Source organism: Melozone crissalis, unplaced genomic scaffold, assembly GCF_028551555.1.
Source record: "Melozone crissalis strain CALT ecotype California unplaced genomic scaffold, PUWL_Pcris_2 ptg000132l_1, whole genome shotgun sequence".
Taxonomy (NCBI): Eukaryota; Metazoa; Chordata; class Aves; order Passeriformes; family Passerellidae; genus Melozone; species Melozone crissalis.
In genome coordinates this window covers 5,670,866-5,693,580 of record NW_026535905.1, presented here as the reverse complement: position 1 = coordinate 5,693,580, position 22,715 = coordinate 5,670,866, and the positions used below count along the sequence as shown (strand labels likewise).

At 40.3% G+C, this 22,715-nt stretch overlaps 1 protein-coding gene across 2 annotated transcripts in view; it reads left to right on the top strand.

Moving 5' to 3' along the window:
- The window catches only part of DNAAF9 (dynein axonemal assembly factor 9), a 77,593-nt gene extending 55,412 nt beyond the window's left edge, over positions 1–22,181 (top strand). The window contains exons 28-38 of one of the 2 annotated variants that reach the window (XR_008484120.1): positions 1,514–1,639; positions 3,612–3,649; positions 8,750–8,885; positions 9,233–9,319; positions 10,732–10,838; positions 11,517–11,591; positions 11,743–11,945; positions 13,532–13,597; positions 13,907–14,000; positions 15,433–17,319; positions 17,731–22,181. Coding sequence is in view for 1 of the 2 variants with exons in the window: in XM_054293303.1 (XP_054149278.1) it covers positions 1,514–1,639; positions 3,612–3,649; positions 8,750–8,885; positions 9,233–9,319; positions 10,732–10,838; positions 11,517–11,591; positions 11,743–11,945; positions 13,532–13,597; positions 13,907–14,000; positions 15,433–15,545 (1,045 nt within the window). In the remaining variant the exon portion in view is untranslated. Of the gene's footprint in view, positions 1–1,513; positions 1,640–3,611; positions 3,650–8,749; positions 8,886–9,232; positions 9,320–10,731; positions 10,839–11,516; positions 11,592–11,742; positions 11,946–13,531; positions 13,598–13,906; positions 14,001–15,432 lie in introns of both variants that reach the window. The other variant, XM_054293303.1, reaches the window with a different exon arrangement.
- The last annotated feature ends 534 nt before the right edge of the window (positions 22,182–22,715 follow it).

The following is a 22,715-nucleotide window of genomic DNA, read 5'->3' as shown; positions in this document are numbered from 1 at the left end:
AGGCCACAGAGCTGCTCTGAGGGCTGGAGGCAGGCTGGGAGAGCTGGGAATGCTCACAAGGCTCCAGGGAGAGCTCAGAGCCCCTTGCAGGACCTAAAGGAGCTCCAGAAGAGCTGGAGAGGGACTGGGGACAAGGGATGGAGGGACAGGACACAGGGAATGGCTTCAGATGGAAAAAGGAGAGATTTGGGTGGGATGTTGGGAAGGAATCCCTGGCTGTGAGGGTGGTGAGACCCTGGCACAGCTGTGGCTGCCCCTGCATCCCTGGAAGTGTCCAAGGCCAGGTTGGAGCAGCCTGGAGTAGTGGAAGGTGTCCCTGGTTGTTGCTGGAGGTTGAACTAAGGTGACCTTTAAAGGTCCTTTCCAACCCAAACTGTTCTGTGATTCTGACTCCAGAACTGCCAGCAGAGATCAAACTGTCAGAAATCTTGTTGCCTGATAGAGCAGGTGATAACAGAGGAGGGCTTAGTGATGTGTTTTGGATAAATGCCATTTTCCTTGTGGGATAAAGGTGAGGACTGAGCCACCTACCTGTGTTTGACATTTCCATCTCCAGTGTAGCATTTGAGAACCAGGATCATCTTCTGAGTCATTAGAAGGTGACACAAACCAGGGTGAGGGAGGCACTACCCTGACCTGGCTGCAGTGATTTCCAGCTCATCCTTCTCACTGAGGGTGTACAAATGGAGCTCAGCATTTTCTTCATTAGGATCCATTCTGATAATGTTAAAAACCATCATTTTTTCCATTTTGGAGCCAGATTAATTTAATTTTTTTGTGTAATTAGTAAGGATGGTGTCAAATCCATTGATGGGCAAAATAACTGATAATCTGGTAGCAGCTCTGCTTCAGGAACAGAAAATTGGAAGTTTTTAATTCTTTATGGATAGCTGGATGTTGGTGTAGACAGCTTTAGAGTAGCTGGAGTTCTTTAACTATCCCATTCGGCTAAAAACTGAATAAAAATTTGTAGATAAAAGTTTGTAACTGGCTGAGAAATAAATACCTGAAATTAAAAACTTAAATACCTGAAATTAAAACTCAGCTTCACCTAATAGAGATAAAATGCAACAGTGATGAAATCCTGATAAAAAATGGATGCATTAGTGGTAGAAACATATTTAAATTGGGAGCTGATAAATGAGAGAGGCTGTTATTTTGTTCATTTTTTAACTCAAATTGTGCTTCATTTGCTTGGCATGAAGTGTTTGTGTTATATTGTGCTTTTTGTGCTTTCTGCAAGCTGCCAGTTGTTCAGTGCAAGGTTTACACTATTTTTTTCTGAATTGTTAATAATTTAATTTTAATGTTACCTCCAGTCAGTTTATTTGCTGGATTTGCTTAATTTGTTTAGATTTGCTTGATTTGTTTGGGTTTGCCAAGCTCTGAGCTACTTTCAATCTCTTTTTGTAGCTCTTTTGGAAATCCAGTTTTCCTCCAAGCCATCAATTTCTTCCTGAGTAGGGAACTGTTCTGGATCTCTGAACCCATTTTTCCTTTTGGATTCTTGCAGGTACACTGATGTTATTGATGTTGTGCAAGCCCTGCAGACTCACCCTGACCCAGATGTGAAATCTTCTTTCATCATTGGAACAATCAACACCTGTGTGGAGCCTCTGAGCTGCTACATGGAACACAGGTGTGCTTTGAAGTATTCTTACAAGTTTAAGAGCAGATATGTCAATTTTTGGTATCACTTTTATAATAATTAGTGATTTGTGATGGTTAAAAGCCACTTAAATCTCATAAAATTGCTTAATAATCCATCTTGGAGGAACTTGGAAGTGCTGTTTGGTTTATCAGGATGGCACTTGGTTTCCACTGGGTGTATAATTATATAAAATATCAATAGAAGTTCAGCTCCAATAGAAGTTCAACTCCTAGAAGAATAAATAAAGTTTGTGTAAATATAAATCTTCTGGTTAAGGACTTTGTAACTCTGAATATTCTCTTTTTTGCAATCTTGTAGTAAGGCAGACTAAAAATGGAGATGTGCATCTCATGGGTTATTGATTCTGCCACTACTTTTGGATGTTTAAAAAGAATTTACAGGTTTCAGATATGGAATTGAAGGGAAACAATGCCTGAAATGGGGAAGGGAATGACAAAGCACGGAAGCCAAAGCATTGCAAGTGTTAAAATCTGATATCCTGGGTTACTGCAGAGCCAGGGTGGGGAGGAAATGGTCACAGAGCCAAGTCACTGACCTTTGGAAATAGTTTGGTTTCATAGTAAATGTGTGTGCTCCAGACTTCAGCAAACATGGGAATCATTTCTCAGACCTACCTGTAAAATTGTAACACTCCAATTTTTTAATTATGCCTTGCAGCTGATTTGATAAAAGTAAGTTCCAGCAGTTAGAGGTTTTGGAGTTGGTAGCACTGCTTCTGTTTGTGATCCAACTGTGCATCACAGCTTAGAGGAGAACTGCCCAAGCAGTTTCTAAAAGTGCATTCCTGACATTTCCTGGCTGTTTTAAAACACTAACCAAGGTGCTGCTTGTGCTTTGCAGTAGTCAATAAATAGACTTTACCTTGCTGCTTCTTCTTGTCTCTGTGACAAAGATACCAAACAAATATTAAAGATTACATAAAAAAATTGTTGAATTGATGCTGGAGTGCTGTTTAAACTTGTCCTTTCCATAATTCTAGGAAAGACAAGTTCCATTTCTGTTTCACTTTTAACTTACTAACGTGTTACTAGTCCTGGTACTGTGTAGTGTTTAGCAGCAGCAGCCTGCAGTCCTTTCACACTGTTTTTCTCCTCAAGTGCAGAAGCAATTGAAGGCAGAGGCTCAGCCTGTGCTGGAGATTATTTCTATTTTCCTTTGGAGTTTGTTCTGATAAGAATTTCCCAAATAGCCACACAGTGTCCATGGCAAACCTTGCAGTTGGGAAACTTTGGTGATTTCACTGGGAGAATGGAACAGAGTGGATTTCATGTCTGGCTTGAAACTTGCACTCAAGAAAATCAAACCCATTTCCTGCCTCAGAGTTCATCATTGTAGAGATCCAGCTCTTCCATGAGCATGGCATGGAGCTTTTCCCCATTCTGAATTAACAGACCAGGGCAGGGGAGAGGGGAAGGGAACAGGTAAAATGCTCTTCTTGAGGGTTTGTGTCCAAGACAAAGCTCCTGAAAAACATTGTCAAAATTTTTGTCAAAAATTGTCAAATTCTTGTCTGGCACAGCAGCAAAAATTGGCATTCTGTACATCCAGTCTTTCTATGGAAAGTTCCCACTCTTTGAAAGGCACAATTCTTTTGGGCAAACTTCAAATTCGTATTGTTTAAATAAGAATTCAAATAACATTGAAGCATTTCTGCTTCAATTCTTAGAGTTCTGCTTCTATTTCTTAGAGTACAGAAGAAATTACATGGTGGGAATTAGCTCTTAAATCTGCTGGCGAATTAAAACCATCTACAAAACTGATTTTTGGGGGAAAAGTCCTGAAAGACATAACCTGTGAGGATGTTGCAGTTATATGGATTGAGGAAAAGAAGCATGAAAATGGTTTGGTTTGTGAGATTTTGTCAGCATCCAAGTGAATGTAAATGTTTTACTTAAATAATAATATCAATTTTTAATATGTGAACTTTTTGGTTTTTTAGGCTTCTTTTTCCCAAGTTCTTGGACCAGTGTTCACAAGGTATGTGTCACTTTTCCTGACTTTGAGCTCTAGAGAATTGGTCATTGTTGAAGGAGAAACTGCAAAATGCCCAGGACGACAGTAGCTGATTTTCTTGCAGTCAGAATGCTGCAAGAATTACAAATAACTGAGCCATGTGGCCAAATAAATACCTGTATTTATTATTTTGTGCTATTAATAGATGAGACAAAGAGTCTTGATAAACTCTTGGAGGTAAGAACAGACAATCTGTGTCAAACATTGGCAGAAAAGGTAAAAATTCTGGAGCATGATCCATTTTGAAGTCCTCATGTGCAGGATGGGTTTCTTAAAATCATGAATGAAACTGCTCACACTGAGCTGTTGTAACTGGGAGTGAGATGGATTGAACCGGAGTTCCACCCTCCTTTGGGGATGTGTGAGGAAATGGAGCTTTCCTTTCATTTCTGCTGTATTAAAAAGGGCAAAATGAGGGGTGACCTTGTTCCCCAAATCCTCCTCTTGGTGTGGCCTGAAGGGTCCTTGCAGGGTGTTCAGTTTTATATTCTGAAATCAATCACTGGCTGCACTGTCCTCCTTGCCAGGCTTGGGAATTAAAGCAGGATTTGGCATAAATGGGAAATGATCCTTCCTCACCTGCCCTCAAATCCCTGCCCCAAGTGTTCAAGGCAAGGTTGGGTTTATTTTTGGGTTTATTTGGTCTTTATATTTAAATGCAGTTGTTGTATAATCAGAGTAGGATTCTGTGCTCTTCTGGTGGCTGCTTCAACTCTGATTGCTCTGCTTGGCTGTCAGAGTGCTGCCATCTCTTTTTCATGTGTGAAGAGAACCTTAAAAAATGAAGTTGTGAACAAGCTGGACAGAAAGTGGGTGCTGTTATATAAATCAATATTTTATTTGGAGAAAAGTGTTGGTGCTCCAAATTGGAAAATTATCATGTGTACACCCCCTGGTAAAATTGAAGAGAGCAGGAGAATGTTAAGAATGTGAAGAATTGTTAATAACTACAGAGAAGTTAAAGGTGCAAATTGTTTTATGAAAGAATAAATAAAACACTCAAAGTTTTGTTTTCCTTGAAGTGAATTTGTACACACTGGATTGGGTGAGAATTGGTCATTGTTGAAGGAGAAACTGCAAAATGCCCAGGACAAGAGTAGCTGATTTTCTTGCAGTCAAAATGCTGCAAGAATTACAAATACTGGAGCTTAGAGGAATGTTCTTGTGGCAGGGAATAATTTCTGCACATTGCAAAGTGTTGTCGTGCAGTTCTGTGATACAGAATGTGACATCATGGCTGAGAGGTCCCTTTGTGGAAAGAAATTATTTCACAAAAATAGGGGTAATTTTTGTGCAAAAGGTTTAGGAGGAAAAGTATGCTTTGAAGTGAGATGTGGCACACTTAAACTTTCCAGACAGATGCAGAGTTGTGCCATGTGTGCAGTAATAGAGAATTTACATTTGCATAATTCATAGAATCACAGACTGGTTTGGGTTGAAGGGACCTCAAAGAGCATTTATTGCCACCATTTAGTGCCACCCCCTGCCATGGCAGGGACACCTTCCACTGTCCCAGGGTGCTCCAAGCCCTGTCCAACCTCTCCTTGGACACTGCCAGGGATCCAGGGGCAGCCACAGCTTCTCTGAGCACAATTAAAAGAGAATTCATTATGTTTCACACACCTGGGAATTCATTTTTGGTGCAACAACAGCAAGATTTAATGAGACATTCACACTGAGATATTAATTCATATTTCTGGAATGCTGTGCACCCCAATATTGTTCATTTTGCTGTGTCACCAATGGGTCAGGACTGTGTTGTGTTGGTTTTTGGATTTTTTTTTTTGAAGTTGGGATTGAAGATACTTGAGATGATGCTTTGTGTTTAGATTTAAATGCTTATTTTTAAAATCTATATTACATTTTATAGGTAGTGAGTTTTGTATTTAGTATCTGACTAATAAGGTAACTATTTTTTGTTATAAGGTTTTTCAAGGTTAAACTACCTAATTAAGAAATGATACTTAAATTGCTTTTACTTTTAACTTAATAATTAATTTCTTTTAAGTCCACAATGTAGACTTTTTTGTCTAATTACAAAACACTACTCAAACTTATGAAGGACTAGCTCTTGTTCTAAAACTTTTATTTGTTTCATATATATTACTATATTTTAAAACCCTAAACTCTTTAAGTTTTTTACTTTGTGATATTATATGCTACTTTTAAGTTAATAATTAATTACTTCAAGTCCACAATACAGGCAGACTTTTCTGTCTAATTACAAAATCCTACTCAAACTTATGAAGAAGAAGGTGAAGAAGAAGCTTTTGTTCTAAAGCTTTTATTTGTTTTATATCTATTACTATACTTTAAAACCCTAAACTCTTAAGCTTTTTACTTTGTGATATTATATGCTTTTAACTGAATGATACTCTTGTAATTTTAGTGTTATTAATTAGTTTTGGAAGCTTTCTTTATGGTCAAATGTAGTGTTTTCCTGGGAGTTAGGGTCTGTTAGCCTCAAATTCTCAGTCTAGAGCTCTAAAGTTCTCTAAGTGTAAAATTCTCAGTATCTAGAGCTCTAACAGTGTTGTACTGGGCTTTGTAGAGATCTGAAGCCAAAACTTTGTGGGTGTGAGAAAAACCAAGTAGGAATTAATTAGTAGGAATTAATTAGACTTTGGAGCTGTACTTTTTCCTTCTATCTTCACACGTGGGGAGTGAGTTTGTTTTGCCTTTTGGTGCCTTTCTCTGTATCACAGAGGTTCCTGGGGACGTTATCAATGTGAGATTTTCCAAAATTTCTGTTTGGAGAGCCCCAAGACTGACAGAGGCAGTTGGGGATTGGGGAGAACTGACAAAGCCAAAGACCAACAGGAGCATCCTGTTCATACTTCCTTAAATTTCTCCAGAAATTCCTGCCACCATCTGTGTCCTGTAACTCCCTTTTGTCTCTCTTTTCTTTATTTTTTTTTTGTCTTTCTGTCCTTTCTTTCTTGCACAGAAGCTGTAAGATGATACCTTCCTAGTCCAAGGGCATCCCTTGTGAAACAATTTCATATAGAACACAAATTAAGACATCACCATTGTTAAATATTCCCATTGTAAGTTTGGGAGCAAAGAGGAGCCATTATTTTCATACAGCTTATGTATTTTTAATCCATCCCTCCTGTTCCTTTCCTGCTTCCATTGAACATGTTATTCCCCAGGCTGCAAGGGTTCTTTTCTTTAGAGGAGTGTATAAATAAAGATTTAAACAAAACTGGGTGGTCTTCAAAATGCATCTCTTAGAAACAGAGATGGCAATGGCAACTTAAATAAAAAAGGTTAAATTTGTTCATTACTGAAGACTTGGAGGCACCTTCCAATTCTCAGGAAGTTGTTTTGTTTTTCTTTGGATTACACTCCCTGTTTTGTTTTCTTTTTTTTTTTTTTTTTTTTAACTTAGAGCTTTTCCAGCTTATCCTGGACAGTTATGGATCCTCTTCAAGGCTTGGTGCTGCCAATTGTCACAAGGACTCAGTGGCAGCTCTGTGGCACAGCCACAGGGTGGTGGGGGTGATTCAGGAATCCCAGAATGGTTTGGGTTGGAAGGGACCTCAAAGCTCATCTCATTCCAACCCCCTTCCACCATCCCAGGCTGCTCCAAGCCCCATCCAGCCTGGCCTGGAATAGTCCAGGGGTAGAATTATTATCTTATTAATAGTATAATTATCTCATTCATATTTTTATCCTAATTTCATTATTAATATCCCCAAACCTGATACTATTTCAAGCCTGCCCATGGCTTAAATTTCAAAGAGTGCTTTGCTGTTCTTCTTCCCTTTTCCCCCTCCTCCAAGAGCAAGTATTGAAGACATGGGTGTTGCTGAAATTGGAGTGGAAACTTTAAAAGAGAAATACAGTGATGGAGATTTGTGCTGTTAATAAAGTTCTGGCTTGGAAGGGTCAGTGATGCAAAGAGCAGTGACTGGCAGTGTGTGGTGCAATTCAACAGCCCCAGAAATATTTGGTGCAGGAATTTGTGTGTAAAGCAGCCTTTGCATGGATTAATGTGATTTAAGACTTGTTAAAGACCAGGAATTGGTGTGATCAGTTGTTTCATCTTTACTTTGAATAGTTGGAGGCAGAGAAAATGCATCCTGGCTCAGTTGTTCCTGGGTGTTGGAGATTCTCTGTTCTTCCTTCCACTCCACTTGTAGTCACAGGAAAGTGTCAGAGCAGGGGTGCATCTTGAGCAAAGAAATAACATTTCTTGTAAAATTACAGAATTGTTTAGGTTGGAAAAGATCTCTAAAATCATCAAATCCAATTATCAACCCAGCAGCACTGCCCAGTTCCCCATTACTCCTGTCAAGAGCCACATCCACGTGTTCTTTGAACACTTCCAGGGATGGGGGCTCCACCACAGCCCTGGGCAGGGCTGGACAACCCTTTCCATGAAGAAATATTTCCTAATATCTCATCTAACCCTCCCCTGGCACAACTTGAGGCTGTTTCCTCTCCATTTCCTCTCCATCCCTCCCATTCAGGACAATGCAGACATCCTAGGGAGGCACCAAGTGTTGACACTGCAATTTCTTTGAGGAACTGGGCTGAAAGTCAAATCATGTATAACTGGAAAGCAGGGATCCTAGAACTGAATGAACTGGATGGTTTTCTGTTATCTTTTTGATGCCTCATGGGTTCAGTCTTGCTGTCTGAATAAACTTTTGGAGTCTTTAAATACAGAAAATAACCCTAAACCCTTCTCTTGTGGCAACTGAGTGTCCAAAATTCTGATTTTTACCTGTTCAGTCTCTTCCTGCACATTGAATTCATTACACCTTAATGTTCTTTTTATTTTTTTCTAAACTAGTCCTGCTCAAATTGATTGTTGTATGGATTTGTTGTTTTAATTAATTGGGTCTATGGATTGAGTCTAAATTGATTCTGTTAGATGAAAGATTCTCTGCTTGTTTTTTTTTTTGTTGTAGTGGTTTTTCTTTTTGTCTTTAATGAAAGAATGCAGTGAAAGGGAAGGAAAATAAGAGAAGAATGGTTGGAATATCACTGAATGGTTTATTAGTCACTGTTTACATGCCTGAACTGTGTAAAATATCCCCTGATTTCCTTCCACAGGACTGGTGAGTAATGTGGTTTTCACAAGTCATGCCACAGAGCAGAGGCACCCACTGCTGGTGCAGCTGCAGAGCCTGATCAGAGCAGCAAATCCTGGAGTTTCCTTCATCCTGGCAGAAAATGGGATTGTAACAAGGTAACTTCCAGCAGGATTTATTGCTTTTGGCACATGGGCCACCAGCACTCAGAAACTTCTGTTCTCATGTTTTTGCTCTGGTGATTTATAGGAAGGAAATGCAGATTTTTTCTTAATTGCTTCTCGTGCAAAAGGGATTTTCCCTTTACGTTTATGGGCATATAAATACAGGGATTAGGAAATGTGTTTTGTTTGCAGAGTGTGATTTATGTTGCTGTTACTGCCATACTAAAGGAAAAGTGCTCTTAATTTTACTGTCACTAGCACATTATGTTTTAATGTAAGTAGATAGTGGCCATTTTATTTAACTTAGAAAATGAAAAATCTTCATTTTTATCTCTTTACAGGAACGAGGATATTGAACTAATTCTCTCAGAAAGCAGTTTTTCAAGTCCTCAGATGATGAGAGCTCGATATTTAATGTACCCTGGCTGGCAAGTATCTAGACTGAGAAGTATTAAAACTATTTTTCTAATTAACTTGAAGATTAAAATGTTTCACTAACTTCATTTATATATTTTTTTTTCCCTAAGACTACTCATTTGGAACAGGCAGCAGCTTTGTAAATCATTTTTAAGAGAGCTGATGATTATTCTTAGTGGATACAAGATTGCTGCCTTTTTATGGGGGGAAAAGCTCCTTTTTGGCCACCATTTAAATCAATGGCAAGATTACTGTTGCTTTCCAGAAGAATAGGCAAGAACCCTGTGGGAATAAACTGGGAAGGATTGGGATGGGTGAGGTCAATAATGACTGGAGTAATTTCATCCTGACAGCTATTCAGCATTACTGGAATGAACTTGCTCTGTCAGTCTGGCCATTAGCAGAGCAATTATTCACAAAAACCAGGAACCTCAGTGACAGCCCTGGCACAGCTCAGCCACAAACCCACGTGGCACCAAATCTCCACTGAACACCGAGGGAGATTTCTCCTGGCTCAGGGCTCTTCACACATCTTGTTGCAATTCTTTCTGCTGTACCTTTTTGGCAGAAATTTGCAGCTCTCAGCAATCATAACTCCTGGCTGACCAGGCTCTGTGTTTATTTATCATACCTTGCAGTCCTCTGTATCTCTTTATTAATAAAATTGGTTCTGAATTGGATGCAAGTAGCCAAGTAAAGCTACTGGAGTGAAGCACAAGGCTTGGGGTGAGGATATTGAATTAGTAACATCAGAGCTGCTTGTGATTGCATGGAGACAAAGAGAGAGAGCAGGAAAAGAAAATATTTCAAACTTTTGGGAAGCTGTTAGTCTGTTTGATGACAGTATGCAAGAATTGGATCTGGGTAGTGTGGAAGAGAAGGAAAGCAGCAAGAACATCAAAAGCATCCAGGGAGATCTTTTTGCAGCCTTGCAGTACCTAAAGAGGGCTCATAAAAAGGTGTAGAATGAGTTTTTACATGGGTAGATGGTGACAGGACACAGAGAAGGGTTTTATGCTAAAAGAAGAGAGATTTAGATAAGATATTAGGGAAAATTCTTCCCTGTGAGGGTGCCCAGAGAAACTGTGGCTGCCCTTGGATCCCTGGAATTGTCCAAGGCCAGCTTGGAGCGACAGGGCTTGGAGCACCCTGGGCTAGGTTAAGATGTCCCTGCCCGTGGTGGGGGTGGGAATTAGATGATTTTTAAGGTCCATTTTGACTCAAACCATTTCAAGACTCCGTAAAAAGGAATCCTGAGTGCTTTGACCAACCTAATGCTGTTGGCAGCACATTTTCACAGAGAAGAAATCTCTGTATTTTCCTTCCTTTCAATCTGTGGTGAAAGAACAGATGTTTTTTGCTGGATGAGAAGCAGAAGCTGCTGTGATTTCTGTGTGTTGAAGGTGTTTGTTTTTGTGTGCAGGTATGAGGGCAGGTATGGGGCTGGGCCCGTGTTCCCTCCCATGGTTCAGATCTGTGTGTGGTTCAGCCGCCCTCTGGAGAAAACAAGATTTGTCACCAAATGCAAAGGTACCAATGAACTTTGCCTGACTTGATTGAAATCCAAGTTTGGGATGCTGAGGGATAGAGGGGAAGGAAGGCACTGACGTAACACAGTTATTTAATCACTACTGAAGTTAATTTTTAATTGAAAACTCAGCTTTCCTTCCTAAAAGTACAGTAAATTCTGTTCCTTAGTGTCAGCTCTGGAAAATTGTCCCATGATTTTTGTTCAGATGAAAATCTAATTGAATTTTTGGTTTCTAGGACTGAGACAACTTCCTGTCTTTGCTTTTTTATTTTATGTCTCATTGTATTTGGGAGTGTTGAAATACAGTTTTATAAGTGACCATCAGCTTCTACTTTTTATGCCAAGTAATTCTTTGTAGCTCCTAGAAAACAGACTCAGCTCTAGAGTAGATAAATTACCAAACCTTTCCTCTGCTTAGCCAAGTAGTGTTAAAGAGGATTTTACCTCCCACACACACTGTGAGAGTTCCTTATCCCAAACACACCTCATTTCCCAAACTCCATGGCAAAGAATGAGAAAATAAATGTTACATTGTGAGACTCCAAGGCACATGACAGCTTTTCCTTTGGAAGCACTGGGATGTGGATTAGGGATCAGTTGCACAGGTTTTACCAGAAGCTCCACCAAAGAGAAGAAAAATAAGTTGAGATAATCTGTTTATCTTCTGTTTCAAACAGCAATTAAGTCGTTGCTCAAGCCAAGTCCTTTTTCTGGGAACATTTATCACATCATGGGCAAAGTGAAGTTTTCAGGTAAGGGCAAATTACTCTGAGGTGTTGTGATCACACTGCACCTTATGGGTGTTTAAAAAAGTATTTCTGTCCTGGATTCTGTCTGCAGCAGTGTTGATGTTAGATTAGATTAGCAATTATCAGGCTCTTCCTTCTGTCTTCTCCTTGTTAGATGCTGATAAAGTCATTGAAGTGTGTCACAACACAGCAGCAAATTCCCTCAGCCTGGTGCCTGTTCCAGAGGGGCCAACTCCTCCTGATTCCAGAAATGATCCCAGAGACTGCAGCAGTCAACAGGAATATTTCCTTGTGTTCGTTGGCTGCTCCCTGAAGGAAGAGGATATCAAAGATTGGCTCAGAGAAACTGCAAAACAGGTTTGTGGGCAGGTTTCCTTTTGTTCTGTGCTTGGCATTTCTTAACAACCAAAGGAAAAAAATGAGTGGCTCAGTGAAATGTTTGGGTTTCTTAATTAATCTTTTTTTTTTCCTTCTACCAAGGAATTGACATTCTAGGGTGCAAATGGATTTCAGGAAGGGGACTAAGAGTTTACAAATGTGTGTTGTAATCTCTGTATTGTTTTAGTGCTTGCTACAGCTTATTCATGGATTGATTTGCTCTTGAATGCTTGAGCAAATGGATTATGTCCAGGATAAACACAGGATGATTTAGCTGAGCTGTGATTGCCAAGGGCTGAAGTGTGCTGTGAAATAAATCTTCTTCCAGTACCTGAATGCTGGCAAAGCTGAAAATTTGTTTTGATTCACTAAATTAAACCTCCTTGGAAGTAATCCACTGAAATGGAGGGTAGAGTCCTGTTCATTTTGTCATCTTTAATTAGTGTATTTCTGCATGGCTGATGTATCCATGCAATGAGGAGTGAGGAGCAGGGAATGTGGTGTTGTAGGGAGCTCAGAAGGCAGAGTTTGCACAGAGGGATTGCCACAGCTGATTGACAGAATCACAGATCCATAAAATCCTGCAATGGTTTGGGTTGGAAGGGACCTTAAATCCCATCCAGTTCCACCCCACTGCCATGAGCAGGGACACCTTCCACCATCCCAAATTGTTCCAAACCCTGTCCAACCTTGCCTTGGACACTTCCAGGGGTCCTGGGGCAGCCACAGCTTCTCTGGACAACTTTTTGGAACATTTGTAAGTTAAAATTATTTTTAATTCTATATGGATTAGGATTTGCATAATGTCTCCCTCCAAAAATTTGTGTAGGAAGGAAAAAGTGTTTCCTGCAGACTGTGGCTGGAGCAGTTGCTAAGTTTCCAAGATTTCTGAGGTTTTTGAATTTCTGAGATGCTCAGGTTCTCATCTTTTGCTCATCTGTGTTAATTCAGGGAATTAATCCATTTTCTGTGCTGATTATCTCATGCTCTGTACTTACCACAGGGGTAAAACATGGAGACAAATGCTTTGCCATGTAAGAAAGCTCTTGGTGGAATACTACCTAAATTTTATGAAAACTTGGAACTTAAATGCTTATCTCAAGTGTGAAGTGTTTCCTCTTTGAGCAATTCAGGGCTATAAACACTTTTTGTACAGTCATGGCTAATTGAGGGTTTCAGATAGCTCTAAGAGTTACCACATGCTGCACGAAAGAAAAGAATTACAGAATTTCTCAGGCTCAAAATTAAGTTGTTTTTCTGTTCCTGTGCCAGCTTTCTTACAGTAAAGCTGTATTTAAATTGTCTTGTTTAAAATACCTACAGAATTTTAAATTTCTGAGTGTTTTCTGTAAGATCAGTGAATTTTTCCTTTTGTTTTCAGAACATAGTTGTGAGTACCTTCATGGAACTGAATAATTTTAGAAATGAATTTTTTAAAACACATGTTTCTATGTGGTGGTTTGGTTTTTGGTTTTTTTTTTTGTTTTTTTTTTTTTTTAATTTATTTTTTTATTTTTTAACCAACTAAGTTGTGGTATCACATAACTGGAATCTCCTTCATACAGAAACCTCAGAGGAAAGCCCTGAAAACCAGAGGAATGTTAACCCTTCAGGAAATCAAAAACATCCACGTGAGTAAAAGCAATAATTTACAAACCCTTCCTTTGGCTGGTTTCCCTTGAATATCCATCTGGATGACAGAGCACCTGCCACAACAAGTGTGCTGAGCACTAAATTATTACAGCACTTTTGGAGCTGTCCAGGAGGGATTTGAGGTATAAATCTGATCTCAGAGCTCCAAATTCACTCTGGAAAGCAGGAGAAGGTGTAAAATTGGCCATGTTTGGTTGCTGTAATGGCCTTTTCATTTTCTTTTATCTGTTTGAGTTTGTAAGGACTGTCCCTACAGGTGTTTAATTTCAATTCTTTTCCTGCTGCAGGTGAAACGCCACTTGGATCCACTCCCAGCTGGTTATTTTTACAATGGGACTCAATTTGTGAATTTTTTTGGTGACAAAATGGATTATCATCCATGTATCCTTTAAAATGGGGGGTTTTGGGGAAGGTTTTAGGTAGGCAATGAACTGTGTAGCTCTGAAATGTTAAGTGCCAAAGCAGATATGGTAAAGAACCAGTTCCTTGCCAGCTAAAGCTTAGTTTTAAAGCCTTTCTTGAGAGATAAGATCTCAGAAACAGAATGGAACCAACAAAACAAACCCCAAACTGCCCATGAGCTCATGCAGGGAATAATTTATGGACCACAGCTTGTCAAAAAAATATTTTTCAAACCAAATAGTGCTGTAATAGCACTGAATGCCTGGGCACGACTGATAAAACTTCCAAATGAATGTAATTTCATGTGTGCACACACTCCAGTGAAAACAATCATATTTTTGTCCTTAGTTTTACCCTGGAATTCCTTGCCAAGGTTCTTCTTGTCCTTGGTCACCACCTGGGGACCTGGCTCAGTGGTGGCCATGGCAGTGCAGGGTTAACAGCTGCCCTTGGTGATCTCTGAGGGTTTTTCCAGCCTAAATGATTCTGTGATTCTCTCATTTTCATAACTTCCTTTTGCTTTTGTCTTTGGTCACCAACTTCCAAATTGGTTTTATATCCCCAGTTTAGTTTTCACAGTAACTTCTCCAAACTTGGTAAAAATCCAGATGATGCTGCTTTGGAATAAGAACAGAATTATTTCCTGTGTCTTGTGGGACAACTTGAAAATTTTAAGCAGATTTCTGTCTGCAGGACACAAAACCTGACAGCAAACTTGGACTTCACTGGAAAATTCTTGATGCCCTATCTCTGGAAATGTCCAAGGCCAGGTTGGATGGGGCTTGGAGCACCCCGGGATAGTGGGAGGTGTCTGTCCATGGCAGGGGGTGGGATGAGATGGAATTTAAGCTCCTTCCAACCCAAACCATTCCAGGACTCTTCACTCCACCTCCCCCTTGGTGTTTGGCAGGGAAAGCTGCAGGCCTGGTTAAGCCTTTCTGGAGGATTTGAGTTTTGGGCAGAGTTTTAAACTTTTAAACAGCTGGAAATGTGTTCAGAGTCCCAGAATGGTTTGGGTTGGAAGAGACCTTGAAGCTGATCTCATTCCAGCACCTTCCACGGATAGGGAGTCCAAAACTTCTTTGGGTAACCTGTGCCAGGGCCTCACCACCCTCCCTGGGAAGAATTTCTTCCTAGCATCCCATCTAACTCTGCTGTGGTTTTGCTGTTCTTAGATCTTCCTCCTGGCTGGGAAATGTCCCTTGTGCTGCTCCTTTATTCCCTGAGCTGGGGTAGCTCTGATTTCTAGAACTAGAAGTTCTAGAGAACTTCTGTAGAACTTCCAGAAAGTAATATATTGAATTTCTGCTTTCACTGAGTGTCCCAGAACTGGCACTTCCTTCAAACCTGGCTGTCCTTTTCTACTAAACTCCATTTGCACAAATGTTCTTCCTTCACCTTTCCCAACCAGTAATGGACCAGTTCATGAATGATTACTTGGAAGAAGCCAACAGGGAAATTGAGAAGTACAACAGGGAGCTGGAGGAGCAGGAGTACCACGACCTCTTTGAGCAGAAGATTTAAGCACGTGGATCCTGAGTGTTCCTGTCCTTGTGTCAGGAACCAAAAATGCTCTTTTGTCCTTCTGGCTCACAAGAAATCAAGTGAAATGTTTGTTTTCAGCACTCCTTCCCGAACTAAGGGATTGTTCCCCTGAGGTTGGCATTTAACATGGTAACTGCTTAGCTGTTTGTACTGTCAGGATTGCTTCCACTTCACCTTAATTCCAGACTGTCCAAAGCATCACCTGGAATCTCTGGCTTGTGGTGGAAACGTGGGAAAAAGAAGAAGAAGGAGGAGAAAAGAAGCAAAACTGGATTTATTTCCTAAAAAAAAGGTCAGAATGTAATTGTGGAATTGGGCCATGGTGCAGATATCAAACAATCCCTGGGTGTCCCTTGGAAATCATTGCACAGGAGCATTGATGGTCAGGGGGGAGCTCAGGGTGTGGGATTGGGGTTCCCAAAGCGAGAAATGGGGGAACAGACTCGGAAGAGTCCCCAATCCCAGAACTCTTTGGGTGTTCCTGAAGCAAAAAATGGGGGAATAATTAAAAAAAGTAAGAGAGTCCCTAATGCCACAGCTGTTGGGGTGTTCCCAAAGCGAGAAATGGGGGAACAAGGGGAACAAGTCAGAAAAGTTCCTAATCCCACAGCTCTTGGTGTGTTCCCAAAGCGAGAAATGGGGGACTACTTTCTCAGAGTCCCTAATCCCGCAGCTCTTGGTGTGTTCCCAAAGCGAGAAATGGGAGAACAATGGGAAAAATTCAGAATTGAGTCCCTAATTCCAGAGCTGTTGGGATGTTCCCAAAGCGAGAAATGGGGGAACAGTGGGGAAAACTCAGAACTAATCCCTAATCAGTCCCTAATCAGCAACTGTTGGGGTGTTCCCAAAGTGAGAAATGGGGGACTACTTTCTCAGAGTCCCTAATCCCGCAGCTCTTGGTGTGTTCCCAAAGCAAGAAATGGGGGAACAGTGGGAAAAACTCAGAATTGAGTCCCTAATTCCAGAGCTGTTGGTGTGTTCCCAAAGCAAGAAATGGGAGAATGATTCAAAACTTGGAATCCCTGAATCTGCAGCTCTTGGGATGTTCCCAAAGTGAGAAATGGGGGAACATTGGGAAGAACTCAGAATTGAGTCCCTAATCCCAGAGCTGTCAGAGCATTCCCAAAGCAAGAAATGGGGGAATGGGAAAAGCTTGGATGAGCACCTAATCCCACAGTTGTTAGGATGTTCCCAAAGTGACTGATGGGGGAACAATGGGAAAAACTCAGAATTGAGTCCCCAATCCCACAGCTCTTGGTGTGTTCCCAAAGCAAGAAATGGGGGAGTAACAGTGGGGAAAACTCTGGAGCCCCTGATCCCAGAGTTGTTGGTGTGTTCCCAAAGCAAGAAATGGGAGAATGATTCAAAACTTGGAATCCCTGAATCTGCAGCTCTTGGGATGTTCCCAAAGCGAGAAATGGGGGAACAATGGGAAAAGTTCAGAATTGAGTCCCTAATGCCAGAGCTGTTTGTGTGTTCCTAAAGCAAGAAATGGGAGAATGATTCAAAAACTTAGAATCCCTGAATTTGCAGCTCTTAGGACGTTCCCAAAGCGAGAAATGGGGGAACAGTGGGAAAAACTCAGAACTGAGTCCCTAATCCTAGAGCTGTCAGAGAGTTCCCAAAGCAAGAAATGGGGGAACAGTGGGGAAAACTCAGAATTGGGTCCCTAATCCCACAGCTGTTGTTGTGTTCCCAAAGCGAGAAATGGGGGAATAGTGGGAAAAACTCAGAACTGAGTCCCTAATCAGCAGTTATTAGGGTGTTCCCAAAGCAAGAAATGGGGGAACACTTTCTCAGAGTCCCTAATCCCACAGCTCTTGGTGTGTTCCCAAAGGAAGAAATGGGGGAACAGTGGGGATAACTCAAGAGCCCCTGATCCCAGAGCTCTTGGTGCGTTTCCAAAGCAAGAAATTGGAGAATTATTCAAAAAGTTAGAATCCCTGAATCTGCAGCTGTTGGGATGTTCCCAAAGCGAGAAATGGGGGAACAGAGGGAAAAACTCAGAATTGAGTCCCTAATCCCACAGTTTTCAGAGGATTCCCAAAGCGAGAAATGGGGGAACAATGGGAAAAATTCAGAAGTGAGTCCCTAATCCCAGAGCTGTTTGTGTGTTCCCAAAGTGAGAAATGGGGGAACACTTTCTCAGAGTCCTTAATTCCAGAGCTGTCAGGGCAATCCCAAAGGGAAAATTGTGGAAATAGTGGGAACAACTCAAAAAAGTCCCTAATCCCAGAGCTGTCAGGGTGTTCCCAGAGCGAAAAATGGGGGAACAGTGGGGAAGACTCAGAACTGAGTCCCTAATCTCACAGCTGCTGGGGCATTCCCAAAGTGAAAAATGTGGAAACAGTGGGAACAACTCAATAAAGTCCCTAATCCCAGAGTTGTCAGGGTGTTCCCAAAGCAAGAAATGGGGGAACAATGAGAAGAACTCAGAACTGAGTCCCTGGTCCCAGAGCTTTCAGAGAGTTCCCAAAGTGAGAAATGGGGGAATGGGAAAAACTCAGATGGGCACCCAATCCCACAGCTCTTGGTGTGTTCCCAAAGCAAGAAATGGGAGAATGATTAAAAAATTTAGAATCCCTGAATCTGCAGCTCTTGGGATGTTCCCAAAGCGAGAAATGGGGGAACATTGGGAAAAACTCAGAATTGAGTCCCTAATCCCAGAGCTGTCAGAGCATTCCCAAAGCGAGAAATGGGGGAACACTTTCCAGAGTCCCTAATCCCAGAGCTGTCAGGGCAATCCCAAAGGGAAAACTGTGGAAACAGTGGGAACAACTCAGTAAAGTCCCTAATCCCAGAGCTGTTGGGATGTTCCCAAAGAGAGAAATGGGGGAACAGTGGGGAAAACTTAGAATTGAGTCCCTGATCCCACAGCTGTTGTTGTGTTCTCAAAGCGAGAAATGGGGGAACACTTTCCAGAGTCCCTAATCCCAGAGCTGTCAAGGCAATCCCAAAGGGAAAACTATGGAAACAGTGGGAACAACTCAGTAAAGTCCCTAATCCCAGAGCTGTCAGGGTGTTCCCAAAGAGAGGGATGAGGGAACACTCCCACCCCCACCTTTGCCAGGGCTCAGCCCATCTCAAACCTCAGCACAGTTTGAGTCTGCACTCGAAATTCTGACTTTAAAGAAAAGCTATTTATACATTTCAGGGTGAAATCAGTGGAGAAATCTTTAATTTCTTCCCAGTGCTCTCATTGGGATTCTTGAAAATATTTCCTGGCTGGCTGCAATGTGCACCTTGCTTAGATTATCCCTGGAGGATTCCTATTGCAGTCCTAAAAATGAGGCAAGGCAAGGCAAGGGGGAGATTCTTCAGCTAAAGAATTCCTTTTCATGAAGATAAATGATTTCCAAAGGTAAAAAATAGCAAAGGATGTTACTTGAAAGAGGCAGGAACTTGTTTGTGGAGCTTCCAGAAGAGTTTGCACGCTGTAACATTTCCCTGTGCTGGTGAGAAATCAGCTTTTTAAATACTTGCAACAGAATTTTTATAGTTCCTAAATGATAGAACAGGAATGCTGGCAGCCTGTCCTGACTTAATTCAGTATCATTTTAAAGGAGGCTTTATAAATCCCTGCCTGAAGGATTCTAAAGTACCTTAGCAGCTACTTACAGGTAATTATTGGAGTTTATTTGAATAAGCAGATTATTGCAGCATGCATGTGTTCAGAATTTAGGTGAGAGCAGCCCAGCAGGAATTTTTTATTTTCATATTCCTTTGCCTTAGGGACAGCTCAATCTTTTACTGCAACTGCAGCTTTTCTTTCTGACCAGATGTTTGTGATACAGCAAGAAATGGAATGAAAAATCTCTTGCAGGACACTTAAAATAATTCAAATGTATCTGCACAGCCTCATCCCAAGGCAGGAAAATGAGATTTAACCCCTGCCATCAAACTTGAGGCTAAATTAGAGTTTATGCTTTGCTAAGAGATGTATTTTTTACCTTTGGAATATGAAATAAGTGAAATTTCAGTAACCTGAAGCACATTTTAGATGGTTTTGGTCTCCATTGCTGGATGCCTGTCCTGTGAGTGTTGCACAGTGCAGAGGTGGAATTCCAGGTGCTGCAAGCTGGGATAGAAATATTGATAAGGTTTCATTCCTTGCTTTCCTCCTAGATTTAAAAAGCTGTCTGAATTGAAGACTTTAGTATTTTATTTTTATTTTTTTTTTTTTGCACACCACGAGACTTTATATAAAAACTACTTGTATCCTGTTAGAGGCCAGTAAAAGCCAGCAATTAGTTTGTGTTTTTAGGCTTTCCTGGGGTATTCCCTGGATCACAAGTGTGGAGCATCCTGATAAAGCTCGTGAGTTTTATCTATGCATGGCTAAATTTTAGTCTTAATATCCTGTAGTGCCTGTAGAGCAAAGGTAGCTAGCAGTGGGGTTGGGGGGGCTGCCAGGGGTTTACAACTAAATCCAGTTGGTTGCATGAAATGATTTCACAGCCCAGAATTTTTTAGGAATCCCAAAATTCTGGTGGTGGTGGGGCTGCAATAAAAAGGGGCATTAGGAAATGGAGCTCCAATTGGAATTGTTTTGCCAATGAACTCAGTGTAAACCCAGCTGTTCCAGTCCCAGTTCTCTCACCTGCAAAGCCATATTTTTAGAGTAGTGGGATGTGATGTGGGAAGAAATTCCAGTGGTTGGGACAGCAGGCACGTGCTGGAGGCTTTGTCTCAACTCCTGAGTGGATACAGAGTAGATTTAAGTGCAATTGATTGAAAATAGATGAAGATGCTGTAGCTGATTTTTGCTCTGCTGAACTCTTTTTAAGAACTCCAATTTGTGCAGCTCTCAAATCAATGTGGATATGGGGCTTGATCCAGCTGGAATTCCAAGCCCTGTGAACGAAAAAGAAAAGGAAATAATTGGGTTGTGAGTGTGCAAATTGAGGTGTTCCTTAAAAACTGGAGCAGGAGAGCTCGGAACAAAGGCCTAGAACCCTCCTGTGCTGTGCTGCATGTGCTCTATGGTCATAGCTGTGTATTACAAAGACCTTTCACCAGACTGGTACTGGCTCAATTCATGTATTTTGGTATTGAAAGAAATTGATTACCTCAATTTTTATCCTTTATTTTTAAACTGTGACTTTCAACTGTTCAACCAGAACAAAATAGAAAGAAAAAAAATAAATAAAAATACCGAAATAGTGAAACTGTGACAATGGTATCCTTTAAATGTAGTAGTGCCTTGCAGATGACACCATTTATTCCCCAAATAAATGGATGTCAGGGGTTGCACCACCCCTTTCTTTTTTTTTAAAGGAAAATAACGGTTTTGGTGAAAGGACTTAAAAAAATTTAAATTTAACCTAGTGACAAATATTAGCACAAATGGTTAAACTGTTTAAAAGAAAACTCTTTGAGGACTGAAATGCCTGATGCTGCTGCTGCTGTTGAAGAGCAGTTGCTGATTTTTTGGGAGTCAATTCTAACAATCAGCAGTGCTTTTTGAATTTATTATTTTCTTTTTTTTTTAAGAAGAGTGTAATTTTTGTACTCTGGTCAGAGCTGTTTGTACTGTATGGAATCCCCAGCCCAGGGGATTTGGTGTCCTCACTCCTTGGAAGTCAGGGTGAGGATGAAACTCGAGGTTTGAACATTTTTTTCTACTGTATAATTAAAAAAAAACAACAAAAAAAAAAAGCACCATTTCTAACCCACTGATGTTTGGATACAGCAAAAGTGCCATTACACCTTTCCTTTTCTCTTTTATTGTACTTGGAAAAATTTGTGTCCAGGCATTCCTGAGCTTGGGAAGTGCTGAAGAGTCCTCAAGGGGTTTCCACGCTTTGCTGACCTTTGTTAGCAGCTTGTGGTGGTGTTTTTTAATTTCTCCTCACCGAGAATGAGTGTGATCAGAAGTTACTGAAGTTATAGGATTCAAATGTGACAAACTTAGCAGGGGAACCTTTGCAATTTGAGCTGCTCTGCAATCTGGGAGTATATTTGAATTTGACGCTGTGCAATTTGGGATTAATCCAGTTTTACACTTTGCAATTAACACACCGGATTGCAGGGAGGAGTTGAGTTGCACGTGAGGGTTCTCTTATAAGTTTAATTTTTTTTTTTAATTATTGTTATTTTTTAATTGAAACTTGTCTGAATTTGCACAGATTTAAGCTCTGGAATACTTTGGTATTCTTGAAAAGGGAAAAAAAAAATTGTGACTAGTATAGTGAATTGTGAACTGTGAGTTGGTAGAACCACAAGGTTGATCTAATCTTAGGTTGTTAAAAATGTACCTCAGAAAGCTCGTGAGAAATTGCTTCATTTTTACCCAACAGCCAGATCCTGGTGTAACACTTCTCACTTTTCAATGTGCCAAAATTCACTTTTATACTAGTTCTCAATGCTTTAATATTTGCAAGTCTAAGTGAAAAACGTGTTATTTACAAACACTACTGTAACTTCAGTTCAGCTGAATGGTGTGATTGAAGCTTTTTGCCTCTCGTATTTATTACACAACTTGATTCAGTAAATATAAAATTACCTTTCCATTTATTTTTGTATTGTTTTACATGTTTATACCTGCAGTTTGTGTGACTTTTACACCTGTAACTCAGATGTGATGGAAAGAACCAATAAACAGTATCCATCCACTGCCTGGCTTTGACTCCTTTAATAAACTCACAGGTTCCTGAACTGGAATTTTTAAACTTTGAATGGTTTTCATTTAAAAATTTTAAACTGGTAGAAAGGTGAGTTGTTTCTAAATTAAAATAAAGGTTTTATGGGATGTTTTTTTACCTGCTATTTTAATTTAGACCTTCTTGCTTGAGTTTTTAATTGGGTAAAATTCAAACTCAAAACTGCTTGAGGTTTTAATTGGGTAAAATTCAAAAAGTGAAGCTTTGACACTAATAAACTCACAGGTTCCTAAACTGGAATTTTTAAACTTTAAATGGTTTTAATTTAAAATTTTTAAACTGGTAGAAAGGTGAGTTGTTTGTATTCAAATTAAAATATAAACATTTAATGTTTTGTGAGGTATTTTTAGCTGCTATTTTAAATGTAGCCCTCGCTTGAGCTTTTAATTGGGTAAAATTCAAAAAGTCAAGCTTTGCCTCCTTTAATAAACTCACAGGTTCCTAAACTTGGAGTGGTTTTCATTTAAAATTTTTAAACTGGCAGAAA